Raw genomic sequence first — 22,529 nt, forward strand, 5'->3', positions numbered from 1 at the left:
TCCACTGACCCAGTCACTAAATGGAATGATCACACCTGTCTTCTCTTCTACTCTCCTAAGAGCTGCAGTTGACTCAGAAGCAAGAAGTGAAAGTCATTCAGTAGAGTCCAACTCTTTTTGACTCCATGGACTATACAGTCCATGGAATTCTCCAGGCCAGAATACTGGAGTGGGTAGCCTTTCCCGTCTTCAGGAATATATTGACTGCAGAGACGAACTAAGCCATGAATACCCAGAGGACACTAAGAGACACCCCCCCTCCCCCAACCTACCCAAACCCCTGCATTTCCAAGCCACAACTGAGAGACCAGGCCCTGCTACTCAGTAAGGCAAGGAAAGAACTAACATTTGTCAGGAAGAATTTCAACAGCCCAAGTGGAAATGAGCTTAACCTTCAGCTGTCCTGAAAAATAAAGTTGACCCGAATTCCCCATTCTCTGGACATTTTTGTTGAGTTCACTGAAGTTCATTGGGTTGCCCTTGTGAAAAATGTATAATCTAACTCGGATGGTAAGAAAATGCTTCCTGTGGGGAAGACTGGTTCTGGTATGACCAATTCCCTTGGGACACCTACTTCAGGCTTTGACTAAAGAGGTGGATGCCCCAGGCCTAGAATAGCTCCCTCTCCCAGCCTGCTCCCCCTGGCCCTCCATCTACCAAATCCCATCAAAGCCTGTCAAAGCCCATCTCCTCCAGGCTTCTCTGGCAACTACCCCCCTAACCCCTCAGCTCCCATCCTTCTTCCTGTTGCAGCTATTAAGTGTCTCTTTAAGCACCTAACCCCCTAATTCAGGTTTCAAGAATGCAGGGAACGTTTTTGTTCATTGTTTTACCCTAAAAGTTTGGACTAGTTCCTGGTACACAGTAGGCCTTCAATAAATATGGCATGAATGATTGAATGCTATCTCCTCACAGCACCTCTGGGACTGTGTTCCTCTAGATGTCTCTGCCCAGGAAATTCGCTGGGGCAAGGACTATGACTTGTCTTATTCATCTTTATCCCTGTCACTCATCCTTCTGCTTAATAACTACTTATTGAAAGAGGAAAGAAAGGAAGTCAATTTGGGGCATGTGCAATCCAGAAAGAATGGAGGTGGGGGGTCAGTGGGTAGAGTTATTTGGATTTCAAGGGTGTGGGTAATCCCGGAGAGGAACAAACTACTATATTTGCCTACCAATTTATTTACGCCTGCCTCCTTTCAGAGGGTTTGAGGTGGCTTACAAAAACACAGACATAATACAAGGTAACAAGTCGGTGAAGTCAGGATGAGGAGGAAGTAAGAGTAGGAAAAATAAGATCAAGTCAGCTCGTTTAGAAGCGGGCCAAAAAGTTGGCCAAGTTTTCCCACAGCCCTGTCGAGGCGGAAGGCTCTCTTCCTATTCCCCACCTCCCTCCCTCTCAGGGGCCACCACTGGCCGCCCAGGCCAGGGAGAGCGGCCCCGAGGTTAGCGCGCGGAGGGGAGGGGCCTGGAAGGGCGGCTAGCCTGGGAGCTTGGGCCTAGAGGCCTGGGCTGCCTTATGGGCCAGGGCAGACCGGCTCTGGGGGGGCTCGCCCAGGCCCAGGCGTGGGCGCCCGGGTGGCCGGCAGGGGCCTGTGACCCAGGCGGGTAGGGTAAGGGCTGAAGGCTCGCTCTTCCACTCAACGCTGCAGAAGTTCTCGAGCTGGCAACTCAAGGTTCTCCAGCCAAATGGACTCGCGGCCTACTAAGCGCTGGCTTGGCGGGCCGGGCACAAAGACGGAAGGAGCGGCGCGCCTTCCACCCCGCCCCACCCCCACTCCACACAAAGGGGCAGGCCGCCCCTCCCCCAGCCTCGCCCTCGCCTTCCCCCTCCACCCTCCTCTCCCTCAGGCCGCCCTTCGGTGACTTCCTCTCCCTTCCCGGGGCAGCCCGGAGACTTCTCAGGGACAGCCTTTCACCTGGGCGCGGGGCGGAGGGCGGGCGCGCGGAGGTCGGCCTCCCGGCCCGCTCCCCGCCCGGGCCCGCGCCCTCCTCCCTGAGCCCGCTCCGTTGGCCCCAGCGCCTTCCCGCCCTGGCGTCCCCGCCCCCACCCGGCCGAGCACGTGCTGCCCCCGGCCCGGCCCTGCCCCCCACCCCCACCGGAAACATTCCTGAGACATTCCTGAAACGGGGAGGCCCGGCCCCTCCGGTTCCCCACCCCGCCTCCATTCTGGGCGCAGGATTTTCCAGGCGTCCCCCCATCCGCCCCCACCCTCCAGCGCCGGTTCGCCCCCTGAGGAGGGGGCTGAGCCGAGGCCTCCGCTGACCGGGGAGGAAGAAGGGGAACACAGAGAAACATGAGTCACAGCCGTGTGTCACTGGGCCGCACTGCGAGTCCCTGCATCACGGGGAGATGGGGAAGGCCGCCTCGGGGACCAGGGGCGGGGAAGTGCGCCCGAGAAGGCCCCGGGCCCGGCCTGCAGGGCGCGCCCCTGACAGCGCCCTTTCTTCCCCCACCGCCCTCCCCGCCATCTTCCCGCTTGGGCTGCGCAATAGGTCTTTATGGCGCCAGGCGTGGCGGGGTACATCGTGCGCAGACTCATTCCCTGCCTTCAGAGTGCTTCCAGGCGACCACCGGGTCACGTTTTACTAAAAAAAAAAAAAAGTCACAGCGGAAGGGGCCAGGGCACCCAGTGGGGCCGTTGATCTCTACAACACCATCCGGGTCACTTAAAAGGAATGAGCCCTCCCCTCAGGTTTACCTGAAGAGGAGCCAATCGTTTACCTCGCGTGGAGGCCGCACCTTGATTATGGCTCACTCGGACCCATTAAATCTAAACTCTGGATCTCACAAGTTTCACATTCGAGTTTCACAAGACCTTACATTTCACCAGTCAGCCACACACGGCTGGCACCGAAATGCACACGCTGACACCTGTCCGCCCAGGGGAAACTAAGGAGCCGCGTAATCTAGGCGGAGAGGGCGGCGGGTAGGCCGCGGGACTCTCTAACCGGCGTCCGCGCAGCCCCCCGCAGGCACCGGCGCCCGCGCACATTCACGCGCCCGCGGGCGCCAGGCCTAACGCCCGGAAGGCCCCAGAGGCGTCTCTCGCGCGAGCCCACTCCACGCAGGGAACGCCCGCCCCTGGGAAGGGCTTCCTGGTGACCCCTCTCAACAGCTCCCCATGTCTGCCGGCAGGGGACTGCGGGGAGGGGGCCGCGTCCTCTGGGCCCCGGCCCGGCCCCCCTGCGCGCCCGCCCCCAGACGCCCGTCTCCGCACAGCCCTCGCCGTCGTCAGCACCCACCCGCGCGGCGGCGGCGGGCGGCCGCCCTTTTAAATCCCCAGGCTCATTTGCATGGCCCCGCCCCCCAGTGACACGGCTGGCGCGGGCGGGCCCGTCCCCCCTGCCCCTGGGTCGCTCTTTTTAAGCTCCCCTGAGCCGGGGCTGCGCTCCTCTAATTGGGACTCCGAGCCCGGGCTATTTCTGGCCCTGGCGCGGCTCCAAGAAGGCGTGAGTTCGCGGCCCCTCTGGTGGCTCCTTTTTTTTTTTTTTAATCTATCATTTAAATAAATTATTTATTTATTGAGGCCGCGCACGGGCCGTGCCTAGCTTCCTGCCCCTCGCCATCCTTCGGGGGAGGTGGAATATTTTTGTGCTCCCCCCCCCCGGCCTGGATGTGACATATAAATACCCCGCGGGGGCCAGGGCGGCGAGCACGCGGCGGCGGCGGCCTCTGAGCGCTTCTGCTCTCTCTCCCGGTTTCAGATCCGCATTTGCTACCAGCGGCGGCGGCGGCGGCGGCGGCGGAGCCAGGCCGGTCCTCAGCGCCCAACACCGTCGCTCCCGGCAGCTCGGAGCGCGCACCGCAGGCCGGCAGCCGAGCTCGCGGTGAGTCCGTCCCGGGGCCGGCGGCGGGGGGGGGCGCCCGCGCCGCGGCCGCACGCCGCCCCCTCCTGCAAGCCGCCCCGGGGCTGCAGCGCGCGCCTCCGGCTTTATTCCCAGGCCGGGGCTGCGCGAGCCGCCGGCGGGGGAGGGCCGCGCGGCGCGGGGGGCGGGCGGTGGGGCAGGGCGGCGCGGGGAGGGCGGCCGCACCCCTGCCCCCGCGCCGCGGGCGCCGTGCGGGGGGCGGGGACCCGGGAGAAGCGCGCGGTGGGGGAGGGGGTGCGCGGCTGCGGCGAGCGCGAGTCGTGCACCCGGCGGCTCTCGGTGCACCTCGCGCGGCCGCCGCTCCCGCCCGAGCCCGAGCCCGAGCCCGGGCCTGTGCCGTGGGGGCGGGGAGAGGGGCAGGCTGGGGCGCGGCGGGAGAGCCCGGGGCCGGGCGGCCCCGCAGCCTGGGGAAGTTCTGTAAGTGGGGGGGTGGGATGGGCGGGAACCCCGCAATTCGGCCTGAACTCCGGGCTCGGCCTTTTATCCCGGCGCTCGCTCCGCAGCCGAGGCCGACTCCCTGGCCTGGGTTTGGGGCTTCACCCCGACCCCACCTCTGGCCCGGCCTGCGCCTCTTCAGCCCCCCGGGCCCGGCCTGCCCTCCGCCCCCACAAACTGGTTTCTCTGCTTTGCTGGGCTCTGTTGGAACTAGTCCCTTTGACTCCCCGTTTCATTTTTTTTTTAAACTGGGGCTTTTATTTTGCGGGGAAGTCGCGGAGGGAGGCGGCTTTCTTCCTCTCCCCCGCGCGCGCCAGGTTTCCTGCCCCAAGGCGGGCTTGGGTGCCCCCTCTGGCAGGAAGTGGGGCCGGGTGCACCCTCGTGGCGGTGCATGCGGTCGGAGGGCACCGGTTTCCCGCGCCTGCACCCGCGGCCTGCGCCCCTCCCCCCGCGCGCTCCGGCCCCTCGTCCCTCCGGCCGACCAGCAACGGCCGGGCGCAGACACTTGCAGAGTCACCCAGGGCCGGTCTGGAGTAGGGGCGACAGGGGTTTACCAGCCCCCGGGCGGGTAAGGAAACTGGCGGGCGAGAAGGGTCGCCAGGAACCCATTCCAATTTGCTCTGTGACCTTGGGCACCTCATCAACCCTTTCTCTAGGCTACTTAGGCCCGAAAGGGCTTATTACCGACGATAGGACTGAAGTTGGGCCTCAAACGTGGCTTCTCCAAGCCAGGCCTCCCTGATGTTCAGAAACAGGTGGAAGAGACAAGCATTTGTTGGTCTCACCAGAGAGGGCCTCAGGCCTTAATTCAGTTCATGGAGGCCTGGATCTGGGGTGGGGGTGAGCGGATTAAAGGGTCCCCAGCAGCAAGAAGTGGGGAAATACCAGACGCACTCAACAGGGTCCCCAGGCAGGCTGGGCTGGGCCTTGTGGGATTAGGGGCTGGCTTCGCCCAACTAGAACCCCCTCATGGAGGGGGCCTCCAGCAAACCTCATGTGAGGTCAGCGCTCATTTAGCTGATTAATTTTGATGTTTAGTTTTGAAGGGGGATCTGTGGTGTAATGTAAGATTCTAATCACTGCCTGTAATTACAGAGCAGGCCAAGCCACTAATGATGGAGCAGGATAAATCGCCAACCACCTTGTTTAAAAGGGTCTTCAAGTCTGAAATATTATGAAATGGAATAATTACCAGACGAAGTCTCGCCGTCTGGAGCATTTCAATACTTGAGAATCAGGGGCCTTAGGCCCCTCGTAACAATCACAAGTTTGCAAAAAAGACAGGCTTTCCTCTCTTTGGGTTAAAATTGGAAATAGTCTGAATCTGAAAAGGGAGAGTCATTTTCAAATGTTCTAGTTCTCATTTTGATTGGAATGAACCTTTCAGTTGTTTAAGCGTTTTTAATTTTTACCTAGTTTGATTCTTGCTGCAGACGTAGGCAAGACAGGTGGAGCATCATTACCTCCATTTTATAGGTTGAGGGGCTTTTCTGGAAGTAGAGCCACTTGGGCCCACCCTTTGCCAAGGGCAGCCTCCGAAGACCAATCTCTGTCTGTAACTTGGGGATACTAACTGGGAGGATAGGTGTGGGGGCCCCTTGTTGCTCTTTCTCAGCTTCTGGAAGAGACTTCCCCAATACAGGTGCAGGTGCCCCTTGCAGAGGGTGGTTTTACATGAATTCTGTATTTGTAGGACTGATGAAGTCCAAAGAGTCCTCTTAAGAAGAGGGAATATGCTAGAAAAGGACCAAGGTGCTTTGAGGATCAGCCCTCCTAGGGCTTCAGGGGGTCAGCTAGTGTTTTCTCCCTCTCAGTTGGAGAAGTCCCTGCCCCTCATGTGAGGAGGCATCAAAGAGAAAGATCCCATCTGACTCCAGATGGGTGCGAGTGGGCTGAGGGGAAGAGGAGACTCCCCTTTCAGCTTTGGGTGGTTTCCATTCCTCCCCGCACCTAACCCAGTGTGGTTTTAGCCCCCATTTCCCAAATTGTTTGCATCTTTGACCCTCCAAGGTTTAACCCAGGGAGAGGGAAGCAGAGAGAACCGGTGGGGCCCTGGGCAGTGCTGTGGGCAAGGTGGCCCAGGGACTGGTGGCATGGCTGCCAGGTAGATGTGCAGGGCTCGTTCCTTGCTCGCCTCTCTTCCCGTGCTCCCCGCGAGCTACCCAGGCTTGGCTTTCCTTAAAAGAGAAGGGGCAGCACAGTGGAGGGGGGGGCCTGGCAGCCTGAGGACCATCTCGCCCACACCTCAGCCGGGACGGCCTCACCCACAGCCAGGTCTGGGCTGGCTGCGCTCTTGAGTGGGGGTGGCAGGGCAACAAAGAGCCCTTCTGAGCAGGAGATAAGGCCCTGATTAGGGCCAACGGCCCAGCCCCACCCTGCAGCCTGCACGGCGGGCTGGGCAGACAACCCTAGGCCAGGGTGGGAGTCCTGGGGGGCCCTGGGAGAAGGCAGTTTCCTGCTGGGCGGGAGTGATGAGGGTCTGGAGGTGGCTAACGCAAGAAGTTTCATCTAAAACACTTTCCCTGCCTCCCAGCAGCCCAGCCGTGGCTCCTCGCCTGCTCTGCTGACGAGGGAAGATGAGCGAGTCGAGCTCGAAGTCCAGCCAGCCCCTGGCCTCCAAGCAGGAGAAGGACGGCGCTGAGAAGCGCGGGCGGGGCCGGCCTCGCAAGCAGCCTCCGGTGAGCCCTGGGGCTGCGCTGGCAGGAGGTAGCTGGCTGTCCAGACCTTCGCCTTGGTTTACCTCTTAGGGCTAGGGAGGTTTCCGGCATCCTGGCAGGTGAAAACAGGACTGGCAGGGTGCGGCATCCTTCCTATACATATGTGCGCTCCCCACACACACGTCTCTGGTGCCCGAGACCCCGGGAGAGGAGTGTGGCCCAAGGGAGCGCTGAACCTGAGTTCAAGCCAGGAGTGAGCCTGTAGTCATGCAGGCCAGAGCTTCCACTGGTAACCACTCACCTTTTATTTCCAGTCCATTGTGGACCAGTGTATTGAAGTATGGTGGCTCAGTGGTAAAGAATCTGCCTGCCAAGCAGGAGATGTGGGATCGATCCCTGGGTCAGGAAGATCCCCTGGAGGAGGAAATGGCAACCCACTCCAGTCTTCTTGCCCAGGAAATCCCATGGACAGAGGAGCCTGGCGGGCTACCGTCCGTGGGGTCATAAAAGAGTTGGAGGTGACTTGGCGACTAAACGCCAACAAAGATGAATTATAGAAACGTGACCGTTTACGTATGTAAGCCCAGCAGCATGCGTGGCAGCACTCTGTTAACTTACTTAATGCTTCCTGTCCGTTTCTGGAGTTCTTCATCCCGGGGCAGGGGCCATCACCTGTTCGTGGGCTTCCTTGAGTGACCCTGCATTGGGCTCTGCCTGGTTCTGTAAAAGCCCGAAAGTTTACAACGTTGGGGAGTTGGTGGCAGAGTGACTCAGAGCCCTGGTTCTGGGCACCCCGGGGAGCTTGGCCAGTCAGGCTGTGTGGGCCACCTGTTACCTGGTGGAGACCTTGGTTTCTCGAGAGGGAGCTGTCCCACATGAGGGCGCAGCTGTGGGTGAAGCCCTGTTCCTTTCCTTTCCTGGGGGAGAGAAGGGGAAAGGAACTGAAGCTGATCCTTGTCCACCAGGCCCCAGGCACGCCTCCCCGCCCCCACTGGGAATCTCCGTACTAGCTCTTGAGGAGCCGTGAGGAGTCTCATGGGCGGTGGAATTCATCTGTCTCTTTCAGAGCCCTTTTCACGGGTGGAGAAGTCACCCCCTTAGTCTGATTCCTTTGGCCCCCCCCTGCTGCCTGTGGGCTTGTCAGTGAGGGGTGTCAGAAGGGGTGTGCGGTTACTGGGCGATGAACAGCCCACAGGCAGCCGCCCTGGGAAACCACCACTGATGTGCCTTTACTGCCCGGCTTCTGTGCATTATGTAGCAGCTTTTTATTCTATCTCGGGTCTATTAAAGTTTTAGTGGCCCAAATGGCAGGGGTCTCTGGGGTTCCAAGATGTGGACATGAGTTCTCCCTAGGAGGCAACCTGGAAGGAGTCTGGTTTGCAGGGAGAGCTGGATGCTCCTTCTAGGGGAAGGGGCATCCTTTTTCCTCTTCTGCATCCCTGCCTTCTGGCGGAGGTGGGGGTGGGGTGGGCAGTGATGACAGCCCAGTACTGCAGACTGTCCTGTCTTCATTCAGCATCTGGCCCAAGATCTGAGAGCTGGTCAGAGGCTGAGCTGGGGTGTGGACAGAGCTATCTCGTGTCTTTCTGCCCCCACGACACCCTTTCCAGAGGCCTTCTGGTGTCTTGTCATTTTGCTGTTGCAGAGAAGCTAGGGGAAAGGCTTTGCAAAAGAATGTCAGATGGAGAACCTGAATCCCAAGGGTTACCTGCCATGGTTCCTGTGCATTCTGGAGCGGGGGCGGGCAGACCACTGCTGGGCTGGGGCAGAGGGCTCTGTCCTGAAGGGGCAGGGAAGGTGGCTTCCACGTCTCTGACTGTCTCATCTGTCTTTGCAGAAGGAGCCCAGTGAAGTGCCAACACCTAAGAGACCTCGGGGCCGACCGAAGGGGAGCAAAAACAAGGGTGCCGCCAAGACCCGGGTGAGGCTTATGGGGGGCCCTCTGCCCTGACAGCAGCCATGGGAGGCCTGGTCTGTCCTAATTCTCTGCACCTGCTTCTGGCATATGGGTGGTGACGGGCCTGTGCCAGTGGAGGTGAGGGGGGGCCAGTGACTGAGGTCTCACTTCTGGGCCTTGGCCCGTCCAGGACAGTGGGGAAGTCAAGGTGTCCAGCAGGTTTCCTGGTCTGGAGAGGCAAGGGGGCAGCTCCACCCGGGGCTGAGACTGTCACCTTCTCTGTGGGAGGTCCCCTGGCTCCTGCAGGAATGAGGGGGGAGGCCAGATTCATAGTGGCATCAGCCTTTCAGAGAAGTTGTTTTGTTTTTTATTTTATTTTTTCTAAGACACGACTCATATCCTCTTGAGTCATGGGTGGAGGAGGGAGTTGGGGGGCGTGTGTGTATGTTGGGGTGGGGGGGCAGTGTGGCTGGCCAGTCATCACCAGCTGGACTCGGGTGGGCCTGCTGGGGTGGGAGTCCCGGGCCGCCCCTCCCTGCTGTCCCTCACCATCTGGGGCACTGGTCATTGGGTGGGCACCATCGGGGACATTTTTGACTTAGTGGATCTTTTTTCTGACCATCTAGAAAACCACCACAACTCCAGGGAGAAAACCAAGGGGCAGACCCAAAAAACTGGTAGGTGACTGGGGCAGAGGCAGTTTGGTTCTTCTGGGGAGACTGTTGAAGAGTGAGTGATGCTCCATCCTGTGCGCCCACAGAGGGAGATGGCTCTCCCTGACCTGCAGGGCCAGCAATGGTGGGACTTCACGTTTTCACCCAGGCCTAGGGAGGGAAAGGGTTTGTCCAGGGCCCCCGGACTCCTGGCACTCAGCCTAGGGCTTCTGAAGAGCTGTGTCCGTGAGAAGTGTAGGGTCCCGGGTACAAACCAGGCTAGACTCCCTGCCCTGCCTTACTGGGGGTGGTTCTTATCTTTTCCTTCCCCTGCTTCTGGTTCAGAGTCAGAACTTCTAGGGTGGACCTTGAGGTCATATGGTAGCATCTCCCCACCCCGCCCCACTCCCCCATTGTAGTAAGGAAGAAGAAGAAGGGGTTTAAGCAGCAGCAGTAGAGGAGCTCAGCTCCAGAACGGGGCTGGGTCATAGCCTGCTGGGTGGGAGCTGAGGGGCCCCACCCCCATCTGGGCCCCCAGGCAGCTGGGAGTGGTGGCTGGTGGGCTGCGCCCAGAGATCTGCAGGCTGGGCCCCTGCAACCTGTCCTCCTTGCGGCTTGTTCCTCGAGCTGTGTGAGCTGAGCCACCACCGGCTGAGGGGGGCTTGGGGTGCTGGCAGGGCCCCAAGAATGAGTAACAGGAAACGGGTTGTTTTGGAGTTTGTGCCTGGCACGGGGGCCCTGTGTGGTGTCCCGACATTCCCGCCCAGTGAGTGAGCCCCGGCCGGCACACACTTCCCCTCGCTCCCCGCCCTGGCCTGGGGTCAGCCTGCGGCCGTGGCCACTCCACCGCCTAGCAGCTGCCCCTGCGGGCCGCTGAGGCCACCTGGCACCCTCAGTGGAGGGGGCTCACAGCCTCCAGCCACCCCTGCCCTCCCCTTCTCTCCCTGGCTGCTGTCTCCCACCCCAGGACCAGTCACTTCCTTGCCAACTTGAGCCCAGGGTTGCCCTGTGCTCTGCCAGGAGCCCCCTGCCCCTGGGGGCTGAGGGGCCTGGCTGTGTGTGAGACCAGCGTGTGTGGGTTTTTTTTTTTCCCTCCCTTTAAATTCTTCCTTTTTTATGAATGAAACTGGGCCGTGGAGGTTGCTGAGTCACCCACACACTCAGCCCTGACTCATCCCCCTTCTGGAGAGGCCGGGCGTGGGGGGGGTGGTGAGCTTGGCCTCTGGGGGCGGCAGCGGAGGAGGGAGCGGGCCTGGCATTCTCTTGATGGCCCTGCCTACCCTGCAGGAGAAGGAGGAAGAGGAGGGCATCTCGCAGGAGTCCTCAGAGGAGGAGCAGTGACCGCCGCCTGCTCCCTCCCGAGGAGCAGTTTCCTTCTGGGACTGGACAGCTCCGCTCTGCTCCTGCCCCCCGCCCCCAGGCCCCCCCCCCCACCCCCTACCTGCGCCCTCCCCGCCACACTACACTGCAGACCAGCTGCCACAGGGTCCCCGGGCCCGAGTGGGGAGCCGCTCCCTTTGATTTCAGGTCCCAGCGACCCTTCACCCAGCCGCCCTCCCCAACAAAGCTGACTTCCACTTAGCCACTCCTGCGCTGCCGCACCCCTGCTCCCTGCGTGGTGGGGGCCTTGCTGGCTGGGCTCTCGGTTTGGGGATCCCCTCTGCCTCTCCCCTCTGGCTTCCCGATAAGGGGCCTGGGAGGGCTCCCCTGGCCTTAAGAGGGGCGCAAGCCCCATCTCATTCTCATTTGGACACGCCCCACTTCACTGTACTAGCGGCAGCAGGTGCCCCCACTGGAGAGGGGTGACTGCCCCGAGATGCCCCCCACCACCCCCTCTCCTTCCCGCCTTGCCTTGTTCCCACACTAGGTGGGGCCACCCTCTTGGGGGCTCAGGAAGGAAGGTAGGAATGTAAGCCCCCTCCCAGCTCTAGGCAGGCTCTAGCCCACCTTGCCCTCACCCTGGAATCCCATTGCAATGATGGAGAGAGTCCCCTTTATCCAGGTGAGGCCCAGGAGGCCTGGGCTCCCTGCAGCAGCCTCTTGAGCTGGAGCCACTCCCCACCCCTGTCTGCTTCCGCTCCAGGCCTCAGTTCCCCTCCTCCCTTCCCTCGGGGCACTAATAACAAGGAGCTAGTCTTGCCCACTCCCACCCTTCTGCTCCTCCCCAACCCCCAAGGTTCTGGTTCCATCTTTCCTCTGTTCACAAACTACCTCTGGACAGTTGTGTTGTTTTTTGTTAAATGTTTCATTCTTAGACATCCGTCGTTGCTGCTGCTACCAGCGCCAAATGTCCATCCTCATCGCCTCCTGTTCTGCCCACGTCCCCCTCCTCCAAGAAGCTCTTAGGGGAAGGGGTCTGGAGCAAAGCAGGCTGGGTACCAACTCCCCGAGTCCCAGGGAAGGTGGGGTCCTGCCCCTAGGATGCTGCAGCAGAGTGAGGGCGGGCGGGGAGGGGGCCCGTGTTGACTGTCAGGTGTAGGGGCCACCTTCTCCACCTGCTCTGTCAGGGAGGAGGTAGCCATTATTTGTCCCAGCCTGGGGCTCCCCTCTGGTTTCCTATTTGCAGTTACTTGAATAAAAAAATATCCTTTTCTGGACTGAGTCTTTTCTGTGGTGGGTGCCTAGAATAGGGAATGTTAGAAACCAGGGATCTCTAGTGAGTTGAGTGAAAAAGAAAAGGCATTGGAGTTGACTACAGGGAAGGTAAGCCCCTTTTGAAGAAATCACCTATACCCCTAGCCACAAAACATTTTATTTACAAAATATATATACTGAATATACATTAGGCCCTGTCACCATGGGAACAGCTCCAAAGCTATGTCTGGGAGGGCTAGAGAAAGGTGCCCGTGGAAGGGCAAAGCCCTACCTGGTAATCCCAGCCACCCTTTCACCCCAGGAAGAAACATTCTCATTAGTTCCTGGGAGTGACTGGTAGGTAGGCTCATCCCACAAAGGACTGAAAGCCTAGGAGGGAGTGAGGAGGTGGGTCCAGTGGAGGCTGGTGGCTCTGCAGGGCTTAGGAGCCGGGCTGGAGGGAAGGGTGCTGGGGGAGCAGCAGGCTGCGGGGCCCTGGGCAATCAAGACCCCGTGATTTGGGGAGGGGCGGATCAGGGGGCTCAGGTCATGTCTTGACATCCAGCAAGGGCATCCGCTTGTGCTGGTAGCCACTCTGCCAGCCGTGGACCACCTGTAGCAGGGGAGAGCGGGCCATAGTACAGCTTGCAGGGAGGTACCTGACTGGCCCCTGCCCAAATGGTGAAGGCTGAGGGCAGAAGCAGGTTCTGGCTTCAGGGCTATGAGGAGAGCAGGCCCACCCTTGCTGGTTCTCCGTCCCCCCAGAGTGTTCACCTTGGGGTCCCCCACGTCTGACAGCAGCTCCTGCTCGGCCTCATGCAGCTCCTCGGCAGGGTCGTAGCTGTACATGGGGAGCAGGTGATGGCGAAGCCGGTCCACCCTGGGGGGCAGGGGAGTGCTCAGCCACCTGATTCTTGTTTCCCCCAACGGGGCACCTCCAGCGGGTGCCTTTCAGGGTACACTAGAGCTCTAAGGACACATCTGGATAAGAAAAAACCTAACTGGCGTGCAGGGAATTTCAGCTTTGTCTTCTGAATGGCTGAGGGCATCTTACGTGTATGCTGGGATCTCAGATCCTATGGGAAGAACTTTTAAGCAGAATGCGGTGGGGGGCACTCAGGACAGGGACACTCACCGTTTTCTCTTCTGGATGTACATCACCTGTAACAGAGACAGCACTGTGGAGGCGGCTGAGCCCAGGATGGCCTATGGGGGAAAGGGACCCGCCTCCACACCCTCCCCTCCCGAGAGCCTCTGCTCCCGAGACGGCAGGACAGTGAGATGCTGTGTACAGGCTGGTCCGGGCCCACTCGCCCCTGCCTTAGCAAGAGTGTGGGGGGGTGTGTACGTGTGGAGGCTCCTTACCACAGCCACCACCACCCCGACCAGGGTGATGAGGAAGAAAGGTCCCAACACATAGCCCACCATGGAGTCGCTATTGGCCTGCGGGGCATTGGGCACTGTGGTGTTACTCATGACATCAGCAGCCGGAGGGCCCGGTAGTCCGCATGGGCAGTACCGCCTTGGGAGGGTGCCTCCCCCGGGCTCCCTGGAGAGGGGGAAAGTGAAAGTGAAGGTGAAAGTCGCTCAGTCATGTCCGACTCTTTGGGAGCCTATGGACTGTATATAGTTCATGAATTCTCCAGGCCAGAATACTGGAGTGGGTAGCCTTTCCCTTCTCCGGGGATCTTCCCAACCCAGGGATTGAACCCAGGTCTCCTGCACTGTAGGCGGATTCTTTACCAACTGAGCTATGAGGGAAGTCTGAAGAGGAGGAAGGAGGGTGTCAGTTCCACCCAGGGTGACAGCCAGACTCTGGATCCCTCCCCGAGAGAGTAATACGTGAAAACTAAGGTCAGGTCCTAGAAAGGGAAGGGAGGGGGTCTTCCAGGTCAGTGTGCTGGGCTGAACCCTCCAGTGACTCTCAGCAAATCCTGGGGTTTACCCAGGGGCACCAAGGGGAGGCCAGACCCGGGGCCTGAGTGCTGCCCAGGGTGGGGCTTTCACTCAGGTGCTGGTGCTGGCCAAACATTTGCAGATACTAGCTACTGAGGGAAGATTAGGTGGAGGTCCCCAGCTCCCACCCCCTCCTCCTGGAGCACTGGGCTACCAGAAGCTATCCAGTGAAGCAAAATGGAGAGATTAGGTTAAAACACGGGGTCCTCACTGCAGCCAAGGGGTGAAGCAGGAGCATCTGGAGGACCCCCCTCGATCCTGGCCCAGTGCCTACACTTCAGGCTATAGCTCCCGGGCCTTCGTTGTCCCTGGTGTCACTCCAGACATAGAACCTGGGCACCGTCTCCCCCATTGGTCTTGTGTCAGAGCGGACACCAGTGGGCAGGGCTGGGCTGCATCTGCGAGGTGATGTCACCTCCCCCTGGTCCTCACTCGGGGCTCCGCCCGGGTCCCTCCCCTCCTGGCCTGGCATGACAGGCGGAAGTGGAGAGGGTCAGCTCCCATGACAGATGCAAGGAGACTCTTCACGGGTGGCTGCACGCAGATGCTCCGAGGTCCGTGACCCCGGTTCGCCTGGGTTTCCATCGGAGGTTAAGGGCTGAGCCGCCTGTCTCGGTGCCCATGAGGGCTCCGGACTCGCCCAGTCGCACACCCGTCCCGTGGTCGAGGGGACATTCTGAGGTAGGGAGGGTGACAGGCTGTCCCTAGGTTGCGGACCAGCAAGGGAGAGTGAGGGGTAGTTCCCACGGCGTTGGGAGGCTCAGGCCAGGGGAGGAGAACATGAGGGGGGCGCAGAGCGACCCGAGTATCCTGGAATCCCGACACCCCGAGGCGTGGACCTGTACCGGCGCTCTGCAGCCCATGCAACCCGGCCATGCCTTACCTCCCGCCGCTGCAGCCCGGAAAGGAACGCCCTCGGTTGGCTCTCGGGCCCCGGAAGAGCCAGCAGGCGCGTGATCAAAGGACCCGGGGAAACAGGCGGGGCCGCGGTATCGGGGTGCAGCCAATCCGATGGCCGCAGGCAGCCGGCCCGGAGACTGCCGGAGCCGCCAATCCGGAGGCGGATACAGCCGGGGCTGCAGCGCCCACGCCGCGGCGGCAGGGGGCAGCCGCGGGCTGCGCGGCGGCGCGGGGCGGGGCGCGCGGCTTCCCGGCGTCCCGCGGGGCGTCCCCGGGGCGGCCGCGCTCCGGAGCTCGCGTGTGGGGCCGGGGCCTGGCGCGCGCGCCCCTCGCCCTGCTGGTCGGAGCCGGGCTCCGCTCTAACGGGCATCGCAGGCCCTGTGGGACCTCCGTTAATGTCTGTGGAGCCCTCTAGGCCTCCTCGCACGCAGCGTGACTGCCCGTCTGTGCTGTGCTCGGAGTGTGTAGGAGGGCCTAGAGTAGCCCTTGCCCGGCCTCGGACCTCGCGCCCAGCCACCCTCCCTCCCTGCGCCTTACTTACTCTTCGTGTTGGTAAAACAGGCTGCTGCAGGCAGCAAACGACGGCACGAGTGGAGCCTAGCACATAACATGCCCTGAATTTTAAATTTTCCTGTTAACCTCTTTCCGGTTTTCTGGGGCACAAAAAAAATGGACCAGCGGGGTGAAGTCCCTCTGCGTCACAGTAGGCTTGCCAAGTAGGTTAAGATTGGGTCGAAGCTTCCGTGGGCTGATCATTAAAATGTCACACACTTAACGGGTAATTTGAGTAAGATCGGTGGATGTTAGCAATGTCAGTATCCTAATGGTGATGTTACAGTTTTGCAAAAGTTAGCATTGGGGGAAGCTAGGCCAAGTGTAGAAGGGCTCTATCTTCGTTATTTCTTACAACCGTAGGTAAACCTACAGTTAGCTCTCCCCCATCAGAATCACATACAATTGGGAAAACTCCAGATTGGCAGGTAATGGAAAACACCCAAGAACGTAAAGGTCATGGCAGCTGAGCCAGGTTGAGATCCTCCCGGTCCTCAGATGCTCCGGAAGATACAAGGGCCGTGTGCCTCACCCTATTCTTTCTTTGACAGTCAGAGGATGCACACGGATCTTAGCTCCTCCACCAGTGATGGAACCTATGCTGCTGGCTGTGGAAGCACAGAGTCCCAACCACTGGACTGCCAGGGAATTTCCTAGGTCACCCTGTACTTGCCAGGGACGGCCAATGGCCCAGATGTGGTTGAGCCACTTGGTCTGGTCAGGCCTCAGTCTTCCCAAGTCCTTCCAGAAGTGGTTAGATGAGAGCAGATCTGGTGCAGAGATGACCCAATTAGGAACCAGAAGACAGGTGCAAGCTCGCCTCTTGCCTCCAGATACCACCATCTGACTGTGATGGAGAATCACATAAAGGGAAAGGAATGAGAGAAAAGATTGACCCTGGAAACTCCAGGCAGATTTCCTGGTATTCTCTGGGGTTTGGGTCTGGAGAGTAGGGAGACCGCCCATCAGGCTTCTGTTAGGAGGGCAGAGGGAGGAGGCACCTCCCCAGGCAGGGCCTCCCCAACCTTACAGGGAAATAGGAATCAAGCAGTAGGTTTTGGAGCCCAGGGGCCCTTGGCTGCCCACACACTCAACCTTTGTTCCCATTCTCAGTATTTCCAACCACACATCTTGAGAGTCTGGTGGTCCTAGGAGCAGGCCTAGTGGTTGCAGTAGCTAGGCTAGTATGTGGAAAGGCATGGGGTCTTTTTTTTTTTTTTTTGGCATGGGGTCTTTATTCATAGGACAGAACACCATTCCAAGCTGGGCAGGGCAGGTGGGATGACCTCAGTTTACAAAGAAGCAAGCTGAGGTTCTGAGTGGTGTGATGACTTCCCAAGGCTCTTGGTGTGATCAGCAAGGGGAAGGCAGAATGGGCCCCGATGGGTGGGCCCTCTTCCTGGACAGCTCTGTGCTGGCAGCTGCTCTGGGATTGTGTTTGAGGTCTGGTTTGTTCCTGTGATGAGATGAACTGTGGCAGGTTAAATCCATATAATGTAAACCATAAAATAATAGAGTTAATAAGCCAACAAAAGAGATAAAATACAATTAAAAATTCTCAAGTAATCCAAAAGAAGGTAGAAAAAGAGCAAAGGGTGACAAAGAACAGATGAGAGAACCAGAAAACAAACAAGATGATAAAATGAAACCTAACTCTGTCAATCACAGTACAGGAAAATGGTCTAAACAGCCCAGTTAAGGGACTTCCCTGGTAATCCAGAGATTAAAACTCCCCGCTTCCGCCCCAGGGGACGTGAGTTCGACCCCTGGTCAAGGAACTAATATCCTGCATGCCACACATGGCCAAAAAATATAAAATGAACAACCCAATTAAAAGGCTGAGATTGTCAGAATGGATAAAAAAAGTAAGACCCAATTATATGCTGCCCATAAGAAATGTACTTTAACTACAAAGACTCTTAACAGGGTAAAAGTGAAAAGATGGGAAAAGATACACCTTGTTTATGCTTGTCAAAAGAAAGCTGGGAGGGCTGTGATAAAATCAGATAAATTTGATTGCAGAGCAGAAAATATTACGAGAGATTTAAAAAAAGGTCAATTCATAATGACACGATTAATTGAGGATAGACCAATTCTAAATGTTCACGTACCCAATAAGACAGCTTCTAAATACATAAAACAAAAATGGATACAACTGTAAGAAAAAACAATCAGTTTTAGTAAGAGATTTCAATACTACTCTGAATAATTGATAAAACAAGCAGATAAATAATCAGCCAGAATTAAACTGGAACAACCCTATCAACTAACTTGACATTTATAGAACATTGACATTTATAGAATATTCCACCTAACATTAGGAGGATACATAGTCTTAAGATCATATTCTTGGCCATAAAACAAGTCTTGATAAAAACGATTCAAGTCATACAAGATATGTTTTCTGATCACAGTGGAATTATATTACAAATCATTAACAAAAAGATCCTTGGAAAATTCATAAATATTTAGAAAATGAATAACACACCTCTGGATCAAACAATAATTAGGAGCTATTTTGAGCTGAATGGAAACGCAATGTATCAGAATTTGTGGGACATCTCTATTAGAGAAATTCATAGCACTAAATATCTATTAAAAAAAAAAAGATGTCAATGACCTCAGCTTCCACCTGAAACCAAAGTATACAGAAGAAAATAACAAAGATCAGTGCAGAAACAGAAAACAGAAAAACAGAATTGATGAAAGCAAAAACTGCTTCTTGAGAAAATCAACAAAGTTGATAAACCTCTAGCCAGACTGGTCAGGAAAAAAGAAAATACAAATCACCAGTATTAGGAATGAAAGGTTCTACATCACAACAGATTCTACAGATCATAAAAGAATAATAAGGGAATATTAGGAACAACATTTTGCAAATAAATTCAATAACTCAGTTGAAATGGAAAATACATGGAAACAAAGACAAATTATCAAAGCACACTTGAGAGACAGATAAATGTATAACACTTTAGGTTGAATTTATAACATCTTAACTTCAATGGCATATATTAACTCCTCCTATTCAATTCCATGTCCCCCTTTAAGTTGGTATCGTTACAAATACATCTTTATATATTGCATGCATATTAACACATTCATAATTATGTTTTTATGCATCTATGTTTTAAACCATATAAGAGTTAAAGAGGTGTCACATACCCAAAATACAATAATACTAGCTTTTATTTTACTTTGTAGTTACCTTTATCAGTGAACTTTTTTTTTTTATATGACATTGAGTTGCCAGTGACTTCTGGTTTTAGTCAGAATGACTCCCCTTGGGAAGCCTTGAGGGCTTCCCAGGTGGCTCACTGGTGGAAGAATCCACCTGCCAATGCAGGAGACGCCAGTTCAGTCCCTGGGAAAGCAAGATCCCCGGAGGAGGAAATGTAACCCACTCCAGTATTCTTGCCTTGAGAATCCTATGGACAGAGGTGCCTGGTGGGCCATAGTCCCACAGGGTCGCAGAGTCGGACACGACTGAACAACTGAGCATATACGCGCAGCATTTCTTGTAGGGTAGGTCTACTAACAACAATAGCTTTTGTTTATCCGGGAATGTCTGAACTTCTCTATAACAATTTTTATGGATATGGAATTACTGGTTGACAGCATTTTTTATTTTCCTGTCAGTTCTTTAAACGTATCATTCTACTGGCTTCTGGCCTTCATGGTTTCTGATGATAAATCAACTCTTAATCTTAGGATGTTAATTGTAATCACCATAGTAACCAACAAAAAATAAGTAGGAAATATACAGAAAAGGAAATGAAAAGGAAATCAAAATAGTACATACTAGGAGAAAAATCAAACACAAAAGAATGCAGTACTGGGACGACTGAGGAACAAAAAAGATGACAATATAGGAAACAGCGCTGCGGCAGAAGTCAGTCCCTGATATCAGTAGTCACTTTAAAAGGAAAGAGACTAAACTCACTAATTAAAGGACAGAGACTGGTGACAGTGCACAGTTTATGAATGAATTTATGCCACTCAACTACATGTTTCAAATTATTAGAATGGTAAATTTTATGTATATTTTATCACTCACCAAAAAAAGCAGAACGGATTTTTAAATGATCTAGCAAGATTTGAATAAACATTTCCCCAAAGAAGATATGCAAATGGCCAAGTAAGTACATGAAAAGATGTTCAGCAGCAGTAATCATTCAGCTCAGTTCAGCTCAGTCGTTCAGTCGTGTCTGACTCTTTGCATCCCATGGACTGCAGCACGCCAGTCTTCCCTGTCCATCTCCAACTTCCGGAGCTTGCTCAAACACATGTCCATCAAGTCAGTGATGCCATCCAACCATCTCATCCTCTGTCGTCCCTTTCTCCTCCTGCCTTCTCAATCTATCCCAGCATCAGGGTCTTTCCCAATAAGTCTGTGGCATCAGGTGGCCAAAGTATTGGAGCTTCAGCTTCAGCATCAGTCCTTCCAATGACTATTCAGGATTGAGTTCCTGTAGGATGGACTGGTTGGATCTCCTCGCAGTCCAAGGGACTCTCAAGAGTCTTCTTCAACACCACAGTTCAAAAGCATCAGTTCTTTGGTGCTCAGCTTTCCTCATGGTCCCAATCTCACATCCATACATACTACTGGGAAAAAACATCGCTTTGACTATATGAAACATGGTCAGCAGAGTAACGTCTCTGCTTTTTTCATAAGCTGTCTAGGTTGGTCATAACTTTTCTTCCAAGGAGCAAGCGTCTTTTAATATCATGGCTGCAGTCACCATCTACAGTGATTCTGGAGCCCAAGAAGATAAAGCCTGTCACTGTTTCCATTGTTTCCCCATCTATTTGCCATGAAGGAATGGACCTGATGCCATGATCTTAGTTTTCTGAATGTTGAGCTTTAAGCCAAATTTTTCACTCTCTCACTTTCGTCAAGAGGCTCTTTAGTTCCTCTTCACTTTCTGCCATAAGGGTGTTGTCATTCGCATATCTGAGGTAATTGATATTTCTCCCTGCAATCTTTTTTTTTTTTTTTGTCATGCATTCCATTTCTTTGGGGAATAAGGTAAACCTCAGATTACAGAACCAAGGCAGATAATTTTGCAGAATTACAATGAAACCAGTCACAATTCAACTGGGTTAGATTTCAACGCAGAGATGATGGTGTTCCTCCAAACAGTCTTCAACCTGGGAAGCTGACACTCCTCCAGGACGTGGACAGACTGTAAATACACTTCCTCCTACTTTCAGCTGCTGAGAGAGAAGTCCTCCCCTGATGGACCAGCACTATTTCTTTTTCGCTGCTCTTTTCCCTTCTCCTTTCCTTGGCTTCTCCTTTCCACGAAGTTTCTTTAGACGCAGCTGCTCATCCTTGAAGTCCTGATGTTCGTCTCTGTAGAGGCCAAGAAAACGTAGCATCCCCATGAGTGCAAAGTAAGTGTTGTGATTTGGATACCAGTCATAAGTCTCCTTCCTCTTGGCCAAAGGCTGCTCACTGAACAGCTTCACCACTTTCATGGATTTGGAATCAGCAGGCCTGGCAACCTCACCAAATAGCCGGGCACTCAGACGATTCACGCGCAAGGCATATTCTGAAAGTGAAGACATTTCTTGAGCAGCAAGGAATAAGAGGCCTTAGGACTTTTCAGGATCCTCATGTGTCCCTTTACGGAAACTTTCAACTGTATCTACTTGTGACCTTCTCTCCTGTGAGCCCTTTTCCCCTCCCTGCAATCTTGATTCCAACTTGTGTTTCATCCAATCTGGCATTTCGCATGATGTACTCTGCAGGTAAGTTATATAAGCAGGGTGACAATATACAGCCTTGAAGTACTCCTTTCCCTATTTGGAATCAACTTATTGTCCCATATCCAGTTCTAACTGTTGCTTCTTGCCCTGCATACAGATTTCTCAGGATGCAGGTCAGGTGGTCTGGTATGCTCCATCTCTTGAAGGATTTTCCAGTTTGTTGTGATCCACATAGTCAAAGGCTTTGGTGCAGTCAATGAAGCAAAAGATGTTTTTTCTGGAATTCTCTTGCTTTTTCTATGATCCAACAGATGGTGGCAATTTGATCTCTGGTTCCTCTGCCTTTTCTAAATCCAGCTTGAACATCTGGAATTTCTCAGTTCATGTACTGTTGAAGCCTGGTTTGGAGAATTTTGAGCATTAATTTGCTAGCATGTGAAATGAGTACAATTGTGCGGTAGTTTGAACATTCTTTGGCATTGCCTTTCTTTGGGATTGGAATGAAAAGAGGTGGGGAAGGATCCAAGTATATGCTGCTGTCAAGAGACTTACGTTAGACCCAGAGACACAAATAAGTTGAAAGTGAAAGAATGGAAAGATATTCTATGTAAAGAATAATCAAAAGAGACCTAGGGTAGCTATACTCATATCACAAAATAGATTTTACATCAAAAACTGTTACTAGAGACAAAGGAGGACATTTTATATTGATACCAAGGTCAATCTATGAAGAAGCTTTAACAGTTATGTATGCAGTGAACAGGGCTCCCCAGGTGACACCAGTGGTAAAGAACGTGCCTGCCAGTGCAGGAGACATAAGAGACACAGGTTCGATTCCTGTGTCGGGAAGATCTCCTGGAGGAGGGCATGGCAACCCACTCCAGCATTCTTGCCTGGAGAATCCCATGGACAGAGGAGCCTGGTGGGCTATAGTCCACAGGTTTGGAGAGAGTCAGACACGACTGAGGCAACTTAGCATGCACGCATACACCAACAACAGAGTCCCAAGATAAATGAAGCAAACATTGACAGAACTGAAGGGAGAAACAGACAGCTCTACACTAACAGTTGGAGACTTCAGTACCTTAATTTCAATAACGGAAAGAATGTCCTATACAGTCAGCAAAAACTAGACCGGGACATGACTGTGGCTCAGATCATGAGCTCCTTATTGCCAAATTCAGACTTAAATTGAAGACAGTAGGGAAAATCACTAGACCATTCAGGTATGATCTAAATCAAATCACTTATGATTATACAGTGGAAGTGAGAAATAGGTTTAAGGGGCTAGATCTGATAGACAGAGTGCCTGATGAACTATGGACA

The 22,529-nt window shown here is 54.8% G+C and overlaps 2 protein-coding genes and 1 pseudogene across 6 annotated transcripts; 1 reads left to right on the forward strand and 2 right to left on the reverse strand.

Moving 5' to 3' along the window:
* Positions 1-3,312: 3,312 nt before the first annotated feature.
* On the forward strand, positions 3,313-12,109 carry HMGA1 (high mobility group AT-hook 1). 5 transcript variants are annotated; one of them, XM_069564134.1, is made up of 6 exons: positions 3,313-3,453; positions 3,709-3,831; positions 6,839-6,983; positions 8,800-8,883; positions 9,486-9,536; positions 10,800-12,109. In XM_069564134.1, the coding sequence occupies exons 3-6, from the start codon at positions 6,882-6,884 to the stop codon at positions 10,851-10,853; spliced, it is 291 nt and encodes a 96-aa protein (XP_069420235.1). In that variant the 5' UTR covers positions 3,313-3,453; positions 3,709-3,831; positions 6,839-6,881; the 3' UTR covers positions 10,854-12,109. The 5 variants fall into 5 exon arrangements, with proteins under 5 accessions (XP_069420235.1, XP_069420234.1, XP_069420236.1 ...); XM_069564133.1 differs by having other exon boundaries at positions 6,842-6,983; XM_069564135.1 differs by lacking the exons at positions 3,313-3,453; positions 3,709-3,831 and adding an exon at positions 4,074-4,287 and having other exon boundaries at positions 6,842-6,983.
* A 139-nt stretch (positions 12,110-12,248) lies between these two features.
* On the reverse strand, positions 12,249-15,408 carry SMIM29 (small integral membrane protein 29). The gene is made up of 5 exons (XM_069564132.1): positions 14,926-15,408; positions 13,452-13,635; positions 13,222-13,247; positions 12,861-12,966; positions 12,249-12,699 (listed from the first exon to the last, which is right to left on the reverse strand). The coding sequence occupies exons 2-5, from the start codon at positions 13,560-13,562 to the stop codon at positions 12,634-12,636; spliced, it is 309 nt and encodes a 102-aa protein (XP_069420233.1). The 5' UTR covers positions 13,563-13,635; positions 14,926-15,408; the 3' UTR covers positions 12,249-12,633.
* A 1,292-nt stretch (positions 15,409-16,700) lies between these two features.
* Positions 16,701-21,150, reverse strand: LOC138425804 (small ribosomal subunit protein mS33 pseudogene; annotated as a pseudogene).
* Positions 21,151-22,529: the final 1,379 nt, after the last annotated feature.

This window comes from Ovis canadensis, chromosome 20, assembly GCF_042477335.2.
Source record: "Ovis canadensis isolate MfBH-ARS-UI-01 breed Bighorn chromosome 20, ARS-UI_OviCan_v2, whole genome shotgun sequence".
Taxonomy (NCBI): Eukaryota; Metazoa; Chordata; class Mammalia; order Artiodactyla; family Bovidae; genus Ovis; species Ovis canadensis.

Coding starts and splice junctions, on each gene's coding strand:
- SMIM29 (XM_069564132.1), bottom strand. CDS start 13,562: ATGAGTAACACCACAGTGCCCAATGCCCCGCAGGCCAATAGCGACTCC. Junction 12,967..13,221: donor TACATCCAGAAGAGAAAACG/GTGAGTGTCCCT, acceptor CCTGCCCCCCAG/GGTGGACCGGCTTCGCCATC. Junction 12,700..12,860: donor CAGACGTGGGGGACCCCAAG/GTGAACACTCTG, acceptor CCCCTGCTACAG/GTGGTCCACGGCTGGCAGAG.
- HMGA1 (XM_069564134.1), top strand. CDS start 6,882: ATGAGCGAGTCGAGCTCGAAGTCCAGCCAGCCCCTGGCCTCCAAGCAG. Junction 6,984..8,799: donor GGCCTCGCAAGCAGCCTCCG/GTGAGCCCTGGG, acceptor CTGTCTTTGCAG/AAGGAGCCCAGTGAAGTGCC. Junction 8,884..9,485: donor AGGGTGCCGCCAAGACCCGG/GTGAGGCTTATG, acceptor CTGACCATCTAG/AAAACCACCACAACTCCAGG.